The sequence below is a fragment of the Lissotriton vulgaris genome, chromosome 6 (assembly GCF_964263255.1).
Source record: "Lissotriton vulgaris chromosome 6, aLisVul1.2, whole genome shotgun sequence".
Lineage (NCBI taxonomy): Eukaryota > Metazoa > Chordata > Amphibia > Caudata > Salamandridae > Lissotriton > Lissotriton vulgaris.
In genome coordinates, this window is record NC_141694.1 from 1,580,604,345 (window position 1) to 1,580,617,518 (window position 13,174).

General features: G+C 39.6%; 1 protein-coding gene across 17 annotated transcripts in view; it reads left to right on the top strand.

The window, feature by feature from the left end:
• NRXN1 (neurexin 1) overlaps positions 1-13,174 on the top strand; it is a 1,556,457-nt gene that overhangs the window by 1,354,349 nt on the left and 188,934 nt on the right. For all 17 annotated transcript variants that reach the window (XM_086927741.1, XM_086927742.1, XM_086927749.1 and 14 more), the window contains one exon: positions 10,099-10,270. In XM_086927741.1, the coding sequence (XP_086783867.1) occupies positions 10,099-10,270 (172 nt within the window). The remainder of the gene's footprint in view (positions 1-10,098; positions 10,271-13,174) is intronic.

The window sequence follows — 13,174 nt, forward strand, 5'->3', positions numbered from 1 at the left end:
TGTTGGGTCTCATCAGTGTGCCACAGCTTGAGGCAAATGGCATAATGAGCTACTTAGCCGAGGGCGGGCATATTGGGTGCACTTTTGGTTTCACACTCATTAGAAAGAAATGTTCTTGGTGGAATGATTGAATTAATATACGCACTGGTAACTGTTCAGACCTTGTTCTGAAACATTGTTTTTAAGTAGCTTTCTACGTTATATAGGGAAACACTGTATGCTAATCAGCCGTTCCCCAAAAGAAACAGTCTACCCCAAACTGCCTAGCCAAGTCCCTCCTGTAGAAAAGTGGAGTATTGGTAGGTGGGATATTCAGCTTCAGCTAGTAATAATACCACAATCACTAATAGGTCAAGTCAAGGCTCAGTAAATGAATCCTTGCTCAACCCATGGTAGCTTGACAAACAAGCAGTCAGACTTAACTTTAGCGATATATGCGTGTAAAGCATTTGATATCACCAAAACAGTAAATAAGTAAAAAACACAATAATAGTCCAACACCAATTAAAAAATATTGAGAATATTATTATCTTTTAAAGGACAAAGATCCAATGTAGGGAACTGGAGATGTGAATTTTTAAAGATTAAATTGAATATTGTGCTTTCTGGCAACCAAAAATCTTAAAGTGCCACTCGCGGCTATCTGGTCACGCTGGACCAGGACACAGTCAAAGTTTCAGGCTGACCGTTATAAAGCGCTAGTTGGATAGGCTGAGTTCTAGGTTCCCACCAAAAGTTTTCTTTCGGAGTTAGTATTTTTCTTGGGGTTTTTCTCTCATCAACGGGCTCATTTGGGTGTCTTCAGGCTTCTCGCATCCTAAGTTTGATTTGAAGATGGTGGCCTACCGCATTGCGATGCCTCGTGAATCTCTGGAAGTCTTTGTTCTTGATGTTAACCAGGTTGGGTAAGTCGATTTGCAAGTTGACTGTGGTGTCTTGACTCTCGATGTTGAGCTTGTCTTCTCTGTGAGCTTTTCTACAGAACATTGCAGAACGTTTCTTTCTTTCCAGATTTTTAACTTTCTTGGTTCCTTTGGGAACAATAAGTGTTCACTAGCTCAGTACAAGGGTTCAGAGACACTAGATTGCCTCTTGGGGGCTAGCACTCAAAATCCTACCGTGCACAGTGCACCTGCACAGTCGAGGAAACATTCAGTTGCAATTGGTCAGCTGGGGTGATCCCCTCTTTGGACATGCAGAAGATTTCATCCTGCTCAGTAGTACCTGTTGCTGATCAGGGAGTCCACTCCTTTCCCTTCATTCAGACGCATTCCATTCTTTGTGGAGCATTAAGACTGCAGCAGGTGCAGTCCTTTTGAGTGAAAGCTTCTGTGGTGCAGTCCAACGGGGCAGTCCTTCTTCTTCTTTTTGTTCAAGGAAGTCTTATGAGGATCTCCTGCAGTTCTCCTACATTTATCCTCCATTCTGGGTTAGCAAGATGGGGGTCACCCCAACCAATTTGGGGTAAAGTTACCTCCCTCTGCTATGAACACTTCCTGCAAAGTGTGATATATATTCATGACGAAGAATGCACTGTTTTCACAAAATCCTCTCCTTAGTGTGTGTGTCTGTGTAACCCAACCCAAAGGTGTGGATAACAACTCACTACACTCCCTTTACAGCCCCACTCCTAATCTAATTACATGGGCTCCCTTCTGGTTGGGGATCAAGGAAGTGGAGGCTGGCCTGGGTCCTGTAGCATCTGTTCCCCTGTCTTTGAAGTAGAGCTTATCTCCCAGCTTCCTTCCTCTCCCTTGCTTCTCCAGGAAGCAAATATCCTCCCACCAAATGTCTGTATTGTTTCAGCCCAAGTCCTCTTCACCCATACTCAGGAAGCAGCTTAGCCCAGGCTGTCAAAGGCTGACCAATCACAGGAGGCTCACCTATAAAATAATTTTAAAGCTTTTATGTATTTTACTGTACCGACTATTTGATGAATTATGAGGAGAATAAGTTATTTTTAGAATGCTTTATGGTTGTACTTTTTTAAACTGAATAAAGCTGAATTGAATTGAATTCAATTCCTAGAGGCTGCTACAGGGGTGTTTTAGGTCCCCTCAGGAGAGTAGGTTAGTGAGCTCTATAACAACTTTCCTGTAATATTATAATAAATATGACCATGGCAAATTGTTCGATTTATTGTAAACATTATTTCGATACTTTGAGTGCTATTGCTAGCTCTAAAACAACGTTCCTGTAATAGTTATAGTAAATAAAACCTTGGCGAGATGTCAAATTAGTTGTAAACATTATTTTGATACTTTGAGTGATATTGCTAGCTAGCTCCCAAGCAAAGGTAGACTTTATTAAGTTTAATGAAAACCTTCCCATGTTAACCTGTGGGGTTAGTACCACTAAGGGGAAAAATAGTTTGGCTGTTTACCCCTACCAGGACATAAAAAACATTTAGATTGTCCCTGCGATTTATAACCATGCACCCGACCCTTGGGCCACATAGGGCAGAACCTAGGGTGACGTATAAGTCAAAAAAACATAGTTTTGAACTTTAAAAGTACTTTTTAATTTCATAGTTGAATTTGGGCATAGTTTTCTTTTAAAAACAAGCCTGCAAAGTAGGCCTGGCTTCAAAATGAACCCATACACAACAGCAGTGCAAAGGTAAATGCTTTCTGTCCACTAGGGTCTCTAAGCTACATTTCCTGCCATATGCTAGGGAATTACTGATAGGTTGTTTTGGACATCGAGAATTATACCAATAACCATACAACTTTAGAGGACAGAACACTGGTCCTGGGCCTGATTAGCAAAGTCAAATGAACGTTCATTGCACGTAACCACCAGCATCAGGCAAACAATGGGGGGGATTAGGGCAAAATTGATGACTTTCCTACACCTCCTAAGCGGGAGCACTTGTCAACATATTAGATCTTAGTCTTTTTTCCTATTTTTATTATTATTATTATTATTTAACAAGTACACATTTTCAAACTATTCAACTAATCTCAATGGGAGCCCTTCATTTTCAATATAATTAAACTGCGGTAATTCTATATTTGTTTATTGTTGAAGGGATACATTTTAATTGGGATTTTATGACGAGTTTGACAAGGAATCTCAATATTTAGGTCATCTGAGAAGTTTATCTTGGTCCGTAAATACTCACAGTATACATGTGTGCAATACGAAATCAAGAAAGAGGAGTCAGGAGAGTGAGGAGGGTGCACAATTCCTTTGTTTGTGCCTTCCATCAAATTTCACTCCTTGAGTCTATGGGTGTTGCAGACATCTGATGTGCAGGGCATATTTAGCAAGCCAATCCAGCACCAAGTCACAGACTCTAGACATTTATTCTGTATATGTGCACACTGCTTTGTGACATACTCTTCAATCATCAAGCACTTGGCATCCCCCTAATCAGGCTCTAACTCCCCCATAAATGTGCACAGTTATACACCAAACAATAGGATGGATGTTCTTCAGTGATTCTTGAGAGATTGTAAACTTGCCAGTAAAAGTAATTCAACTATAATTTTAGCACATATAAAAATCCCTAATTTCATTACCAAATAATGTCATGCTGTTGAGGAAATATCCAGAATGTTTTGTCTTTAATAATACTAAAGGCAATGATTGCAGAACTTTAGTTACTTTACATATGAAGATTGGTATTTGAGCATAATAGTTGAATAGTTGTCATCATTCTGGTATTTTGAGTTGAAAAATCCACCGGAGTATTAATCAATTGTTATGTATTGGTCTCGTAGAGTGTCTCCATCATTTATTTAAGTTTATAAAGGTCATAATTCACTGCTATGACATAGTAACAATTGATAACAAAACTCATTACCCACTGTTGCAACATCATAAAGGCCTTCCAGGCCAGGCTGACAGGGCTGCCTGAGAGCCTGTCTGCCCGGCTCTGTTTGTCTGTTTTGAATGGAAGCAGGAGGCACGGCTGGAGGAGAAAGGAAGGTAGTGAAGGTGGTTGGGGTTAGTTAGTGATTGCAAGTAAGGTTTTCTTTTATTTATTTGGAATAAAGAGACGAGGCTATGTTATGTATGGCTCCCCCATTACTCCTATGCCCCTGCATGGCAGTTGGAAGCAAGGATATATGATTTTGGGGGCCTTGCATGACATAAAATGATAGATGGGTAAAAAGTGAATTACTGGGATATTTTTCACCTCAGGGTTCAGAGTGACATCATAGTCAACTCGAGCCTCGCTCTTGTTGTCCATTTGATATTACTGAGAAGCGCTTTGTGAAAATAATGTCCGTAATTCACTGTTACCCTCTGTATTTCTATGTATTACAGATTATATGCTTAAACTAGAGATGGTTTCTATGAATTAATAGGACTTTTTGAAAAAACCCAAATGCATGATCTGTATTGAAAGCTCTACCTAGTGTAACAGTTATATGGGCTGCATTCTCAAGAAAATGAGATTTAACTTGAATTAACTTTCCTTTCACTCCAAGAGCAAGTTTGTTTTCATTTTTGCAAAAGTGTTTTCCTTGTTAGTGTACTTTATATATAAAATTGCAGTAACCCAATCAATATGGTTAATTATCCTATACTGTCCTTTTTTTGATGCATAAACTCTCTTGGACATGTGCCACTGTTTGCTGTCCTTTTGCACCTCTTTGCTAAGAGCATCCACATCTTCATTTTCATCTCCACCTTAACTGACTCAATTGTTGCATGTAGATCCCCTCATCTAATGTGCAGTGGTGGGTGCCAGCAAAAAATACTGTGGAGGGTGAGGGGTGGAGGATTAGAAAATCAATAAAATGGGTGGGATGAATGAAGGTGGAAAAAAATGAATTGACTTACCTGGCTGCCAGCGGCCGCCGCACCTTGCCTCCATCCTCTTGTGTTCCAGAAGGAAGCATGCACAGACTCCCCTAAGCCAATCACGACGCTGCTGTCACCATGATAGCAGGATGATAATTGGTCGGAGTGCCTTTGTTTGGCACTTAGATGGGGACTATGAACCTGTGCATGTCATCCTGGTAGGGAAATTGGCCGGCCCAAGATAGCTTGCTAAACCGTCATGCGGACTTAAGAGTCCCAACCACTCCGCCCTTGCTGGCTTTGATGACAGCCCAGCCCCACCCCGCCACTTAAACCTCACTTAGTTGGTAAATAAAATGACAATAATGTTGCGTTGTTATCATTTTATTTTTCCTTTTTCTATTTTTCTCGATGGGGCGGCTCTCCTCTGCCTTAGCGGAGGAGCTGCTGCTGCTGGTATGTATAGCAAAGCACTGCCCAATCTCTGCCAAGACTAAAAGATTTACTTGACTATCCCTACCTCTTTCACTCCTGATGCTTTTCTTGTCTTCTCCTCCGATCAAAAATCTCATGGTTCATTTTTACAGCAAAATGAGTCTCCACCTTGACTATTGCATCTATTTTATAAGACTAGCACTACAGTTGCAATATTCATGTGAGTTTCCTTGTACTCTGTCAAATCCCTGAATGCTGCATGAGTATATAGTGATCAGGATTATTGAAAAAAAGGCCTCTTTTCTACCTTAAGCAGCGACTTATGGACCCTGCAAAATCCTATTTAATTTGTCTCAGATATTGCTCCACTTTGTCCTACAGGTATCAACAAAACTAGCTCATGCAGTAGATATCTGTGTAGGAGGTTCTCATCTATTTGTTCATGCATAGTCTGCACTGCCCCAATTAATCCACTCATCTCATCAAATCAATTTACAGACCTGAGCTTATTTTATCACAAACCCACCAAAAACCCTGTCCCTCGTCTCTGTGCCTCTTTAGGTTTCTGAATTTCTCCTCTAGTTCACAATAGTAAAATATCTTCGGCCTCTGAGATCTGCCACTTCCATGCATACAGCTAAGTCGTCCTTGGGTATACTCAAACTCAATTAGCCGCTCCTTCTCTAATGTGCTCTACATTTATTATGACATGTCATATAATAATATCTCACACACTACCCAACTGCACAAACGTGATTTTCACAACTCCCCCTTCCTAAGTTATTGTGTCATGTTATATGTACCCGCTAGAGTAATCCCCTTTTCGTTGTCCATTAAAGATATAAACAAGAAAGAGATAGAAAGGTAATAACTGCAGATTGCTTTCATTTGCATTTTTGGTGCGACCAAACACACCTAGAGAGACAATTGAACACCAGTGCCGGAATGATTTGTTGCTGCCCAAAAAGATGGGCGTATGAGCAAAGAGCATAGAGGAACATGTGAATGTGATATACAGGAATCAGGAAGGGCATCAGGTAAGAGTCATGTTGCTGCTTCAGTTTGGAGACATGTGGCTGCCAGGTGGCTCAGTTCCATTGTGAGCTTTTCACCAACTAGCGCATGTCCTGCTGAGGTTTTCATGTTTTGCCCTAACCATCGGTGCTGTGAACTTTAGCTAATGATATGAAGCAGAATCACACTCCAGGGGAGTAAAGAGAGAGGAAGCTGGTTTAATTTTCTTTGCACCTCCTGTATTTACATTGGCACAATGACACAGAGTGGATGATTTGCAGGCTGGTCTGCAAAATAGGATCTGCAAATTGTTAAAAACCTAGAGCCCTTAAATGGTCCACTACCTCATATTAATATTTCATTTCATTTCATTTTAGAGAGAGAATGAGCTACAGGATAATATTTTTCATTAACATGTAGCTAAACCTTTTGTAACTATTGTTGCGACGATAGGATAATGTAATTGTGGTGATAGAAAGAACATTTCTTTGGGACTGGTGTACGAAATGGTCTGTTACAGAATGGTGAGTTTCCTCTGCTTGAAACATTTCCTTAGTTTTAGATACCAACTGGGAAGAAATAATCCTTCATTTGAAATGGGTGATGAATACGTCTACTAAAAGAACGGTATAATGTAATGAATATATTTAATGGAAAAGTGTGCAAAGAAAAAATTATACAGCAAAAAGCAAAGACAATTTTGGATGCAAAAACTATAATTCTGTACTCGACATGAGACAAATGGCCCTTAACATATGTTTTGACCTTGTCGATCCATTTTCCTTGAGCAAGGTGAAAAGGTCTTAGAAGATAAGCATGTCCTGATCCTCTAACCGAGCTTGCATTTGCACAATTGTACCGAAGCATGGGGCATATTACCAACAACTAGCGATAATTATCGCTATGTTGGTTTAGCTGCGATATTTTTTTCGCCGAGCTGCAGCGATTTTTATCGCTTAGGAACCTTGCTATTATCAAGGTTTACCTCCTAAGCGATAAAAATTGGCCGAAATGCATGAATAGCGCTGAAAAGTCAGCGATATTCATGCATTACCGAGCTAATGCTCTTAGCCATGTTATCCACCTACTATTGGATAACATGACTAAGAACTGCTCAGGGGCAGGTGTTAGCTTTTGGAGATATTTGCGCTTAGCGCGAATATCTCCAAGAGTTGGTAATAGGAGATATCGATGTTAGCGACTGTTTCCAGTCGCTAACATCTTGGCACGCCCACTTTGCATGTCATTAGTGATAAATATCACTGACATGCAAAGCGAGGCCCAAGATGGTCGCTATCTCCTACTAGCTGTCGCTAACTGGTGTTAGCGACAGCTAGGTAATAGGGAGATAATTTTATCTCCGCTTTCTTGGCTTTTAAAGCCAAAAAAGCGGAGATAAACCCCCTTGATAATATGCCCCCTTGTTATTAAAACAGAGAGCTTGCACTTTTGCACAGTTGACGGCAGACACCTAGGACTGACCACCATATATTTCTGCATGTGCTTTTTTCACACAAGATACACTTATTTAAGACATGCTGTTCCCTAATCCTGGTCAGCGCAATCATAGCCCCTCTTCAGAGGAAGCCTCATGACATACCATGATCTCTAATGATCTTGACCAGCTCTGCATGGGTTGCACAAATTGATGCCTATGCACCCCTGGACAGTTGGTGCTTCAACGTAGGACAGAATACTGGTGCATATTTGGAGGGGAAAGTTAAGCCAAGTTAAGCTGGTAGGAAGAATGATGTAGGGGGCTCCTCTGAGAGTCCACCTGTGAGAAAGGTAACTTCATCTAATTTTTCCACTGCTGTAGAAAAGCAACAGGCGCCTACCCCTCTTGTTACATCTAAAAACAGGTGTATTCTTAGGTTGCCTTGGCAGAAAACCTCCAAAACTTTACAATGTGAACCACAAATTTCGTCCAAGCCCTGCATGAAAAGCTCAGGATAGGCATGGTGGGGGGAGAGACTTGAGGCACAAACTTTGCTCAAAGGTTGCTCAGAAGAAGTTTACCCCTTCTCTAAATTATTTCTGGAGAATTATGCAAAACAGAGATAAAAGCTGACTGCAGCGGGAGGGGGAGTTGGTTCCTGAGGATCCTTGCAAGACTATTGACGACCCATTCCCCACATTCAATACAGGGGCTCAATTGCAACTAGACTTTGTACTTACTACATCCATGGTATAGATTTGAGGTATTATGCCACAGGCCTAATTTGCGTCACAGTTGTGTCTCAGCCGCTACATCATTTATATCTTCTATACTCCAGCCCGAAGACATGGCTTGGCAGTTCGGGCTGGACTGTACTGGGGTGAATGTATGACATTGTTCTGCATTCTGTCCAACAACTGTTGTTTTTGCATTTGTCACCCCGAGTGGGACGGGTATGCTCAGACGTGAGTTCCGTGCTCTCCACACCACTGTAATCAAGCTATCCTGGCTGAAGACGGCTGATAGTCAGAAACCGGTCCTAGGATGCTTGATTCCGGTCCAAGGAAGACATGGCTTGGCAGTTCGGACTGGACTGTTCCCATGAGGCACAGGGTCAAGGCTGATTTGCATATGGCCATGTCTGAACTGGGGTTGTGTGGTGAGCAAAAAATTATGGATTTCGGCCCAGATCTCTGTACTGGGGTGAATGTATGACGTGGCTTTGCATTCTGTCCATCAACTGTTGTTTTTCCAAATACAACCTGACATTTTATTTCATAAAACAAGATCAGTTGTACAATAATGTAATATCAATGCATACATGTGAAACACCCATCAGTATCCATTTTAGCTCTTTAGGCATTTAATTGTGCAATACTGCCTGGCAAATCACAGTTTGATCAAAATATACAATGTATAAAATGGCTAATACACTACAACTACATCTTTTAGCTGTGGAGTGTACCCTAGGCTAAAATTATTTACTATCCACAAAGGCAGAATCGTAGCTGCTTAGTAGTGTGCATAGCTTTATTTTCATTATGAACAATACACCTTTTTGATTTTAGTTAGAACAGTGCTTCTTAAAATGTTTACAGTGATGTATCATTTTAGCCACATCAATTGGATGATAGCTGGTATTGCAGCAGGAATGTGGGCATATGAGGACATTTATGTGCATTAATTGAAGCACACTAAGTTCACCTAAGTAAAAGCTGGAACTGAGTACTTCATGCTCACCAGATTATACAAATTAATAATAAATGAATGCGCATTGTATAAAGAGGCCATCAGGACCTTCATTATCATGTATTGAGTATGCGATTTCTTTATATGAATTTGGAACAATAACAGTATTGCATTTATATTGTTGCTTGAATGTTGATGTTACCATTGAATATTATTTGATTGCTCTAATTTAATTTTAATGAGTTATTGATGAATTTCATATTTCTTAAAGGAAAACAGACTGTGATCTGGATAATAAATGAGTATGTTGCTGTTATCTATGAACCTGCAATGAAATGTGGCACTCTATGGGTTTAATAAAGGCTTGTTGGCGAAACGCATCACCAGTCATTAAAAATACAAATATTTAGACTGGAGCACTGCCGATGTTCCTTAGGGAGACTGATACTGAGGGTGGAAGGCTTTTGCACCTATCAGTGAGCACCTGCATCGTTAGGTGGAAGTGGTCACCTTTGCAGACTACATAGAGCCTATACATAACGTGAAAGATGGCCATAATATTTATTTATGCTTAAATTGGATTTATTGTTTTTCATTTGTCACTCTTGATTTTAGATAGAAAAATACATACACCATTAAAGAATCAGAGTCGTTATATTAAAAAAAGTTAGTTTTGGCTCCTGCATTAGATTTCAGAGTTTTAATGATAATTTGGTTAAGATATTTTTACATAAGACTAACTCTAAGTTTTGCAATTTCTTTTTCAGCACCAGGGAAAGATTGGGGTAAAATTCAATGTTGGAACAGATGACATCGCAATTGAAGAAGTCAATGCAATCATCAATGATGGGAAGTACCACGTAGTACGCTTCACAAGAAGTGGGGGTAATGCAACATTGCAGGTGGACAACTGGCCGGTAATTGAACGCTTCCCAGCAGGTAAGATAAGGGCTTATGAATCCCTGAAAAAGGACTATTACAGTGAATGCATTTTTGTTTTCTTTCATTTCAAAATTTCAGCATCCATAAGAACCCTTGAAGTACCAACAGTGAAGTGTGTGATTCAGGGGCATCATTTTGATCAAAACAGTGGGTGCTACTCAACGTTCCTTCTTGTGGTATGGCAAAAAAGATTCTCAAAGACTGTTAAACAGATCACTAAATCTGAAATTATGGACGCAAACCACTAATAAAATGTGAACACTTCAATATTAAATCACATACATTTTAAGTAGAGAAAGGCTTTGACAAAAGCAGCATTGCAATCAAATTAATAGAATTGATAACCGTATTCCATTGTTAATTGTATTGCATATTTGTGCACATAATCAGATGCTTGTGAATGAATTCACTAAGCAACATTTATTTGAGGCCATAATTTCCTGATATATTTATTTGTAGACTTGTGGCAATTAAATCACCATGAGCAATTAATCACTTCAAACATCATTTCACATACAGAATGTCTCTGCTGGTTATTAAAGACTGAGTTGAGTTCAGGAGGCATGTGTGCCATTAATATTCATAACTGTTAAAAGCTGCATTACTTTTTTTTATGCAATGTACTTCCCCACTCAAATGAATGCCAGACTGTCTGAAGTCATTTGCACGTGTGCCCATTAGTACACATCATTTTCTATGTTTACAATGTGATGCATGCCATCAGTAAAACACATTTGGAACTGGCTGGTTAAAGGTATAATGAATGTTATGATCATGTTGATTTTCATTTTAATTACCTTTTCCTATAACTAAATAATCATGTATTTATGAGAGCGTATATTATCAACCTCAAGTTGCATGGAATTTAATCCTCAAATATATTATCAATTAAAAGAACATATGATGATATATGTTGCTTTATTAAGCTAAATTTCCCTATATGTCCAACTTATTGGTCACCTGGATGTGGCTCAACTCCTTTCGGAAAGCTAGAGATCAGACAGTGTGGATGAAGCATTACTTTTTGATTGCTAAGACCCTAAATATGTAGTGCCAAATGGATTGGCGCTGAGTCCCAACTTATTTAACATTTATATCTTCCAATTCGCCTTCCTTATGACTTTAAAATAATTTCCAACGCTGGTGATACTCAGCTACTGCTCTCTTAAAAGGGCACCTCAGACTTAGCTGAGGAGACTTTCTCTGCCTGTATGATGGCTGTCAGGAACTGGCTGAGATTAAATAACCTGCAATGCAATCCAGACACAATAGAAATTCTACTCTTTGAACCCAACCAGTCACCTGTATGGACTGGATGCTGGCCAAGGGACTGTCTGGTTCCCGTCCAACTAGGGAGGTGGTGATACATTTGGGAGTGGTATTTGATGACCATTTTTCATTTAAGGCCCAGATCTGCTCTGTAGAGAAAGTGTGTTTCTGCATAATGAAACCACTGAAAAAGTTCCTGACGTTTCTCCCTTGGAAGGCTCAGAAAAAAGTTGTTCAAGGTACAATTCTATCTAGATTGAATTTCTCTAACGTTGTTCGCCTGGGTTTCCTAGTTTTTCTAATCCAACACTTACAAGAAGTGTAGAATAAGGTATCTAATCTTCTATTTAAGTTTGATAAGCGTACTGCGATGTCCTCATTTTAAGAACAGCTTCAATGGCTTCCATTCAGTAAGAGAATTGTCTTCAAAGCCTTAATGTTAGCTCATCGTGACCTTCACGGAAAAGGACTACAATACCTCAGTATGAAAATCCAGCAATACTGTCCTACCAAGGCTTTACATTGATAGTCGTCTCTCACTTTAAAAGAACGAGACATGGAGGATCTTCCATTTTGATCCTTGTTGCCATGTTCTGGAACCATCTGCCTTTCGAAATTAGAAGCATGCCTAATGAGACTGCCGTTCGCAAACTGCGATAAACCCATCAGTTTAGCCTATGATTGTAGTGTTATCAACCTGTATTAACTTTAGTGCCGGGACACTCTTCAAGTAGACGCATGCTCTATAAGCCTAGTCATTCATTCATTTATAAACTGGTAGTCTCTGCGTTTTCCAACACTACATTTTTTCAACACTATCTTGTAGTGGGAGAGTGAAACATATATTGGACAAGAAAAATTAAAAAGCAACGCTTTAAACAGAATGCTAGAAAAATAAAATATTTCAAATGGAAATCGTCAGCTTGAATAGGAGCCACTTGAGACCCTTCAAGAAGAAACAAACCTAGCTTTAATCGAAATTGCTGATCCTTCTTCAATTTTTCATAAGCTCAAAAGAGCTTCATAATTGTTACTTACATATTCAATCTGTGCATGGAGCCATTATGAAAGAAGTGTTCCACCTAAATAGCTACTCCAAAATATCATCTGACCCTAATGTTAAGGTGAAAGTATTATGACTATAAGAAGATTGGTGACCAACTTGTTGAAGGTAAGTATTTTATTTTCTTAAGATTCTTACAATATCATTAAAGTTTAATAATAGGTATTAGTATTTTATGTATTCAGGGTAGAGTCACAGTTAGGTGCAGTTAACCATGTTACCAATCTAAGAAACTGTACGAATGAATGACAACTATAGAGTAAAATGGTATACATATCAAAATAGTTGTAAGTACAATTGGTATGGTAATCTGCTTTCAAGCAGGTAACCTTAAATTCTCTATCTGAAAAAAAATGTTGAGTCCCATAATGTAAAAGAAACAATTGCTGCTTCGACAGTTTCGTCGGATATAACGTCGGATATAACGGTTGGACAGCAGGCGTCTTCCATTCCCACGCTGGTAGTTTTGTGTGGAAGTAAGCTGGGCCAGGTGCAGTTTCAGAGCTCCGAGTCGGCTGATCAAGAAGTTAACGTGGACGCGGACGCGTTGCACACTGAGCTTGCAGGTT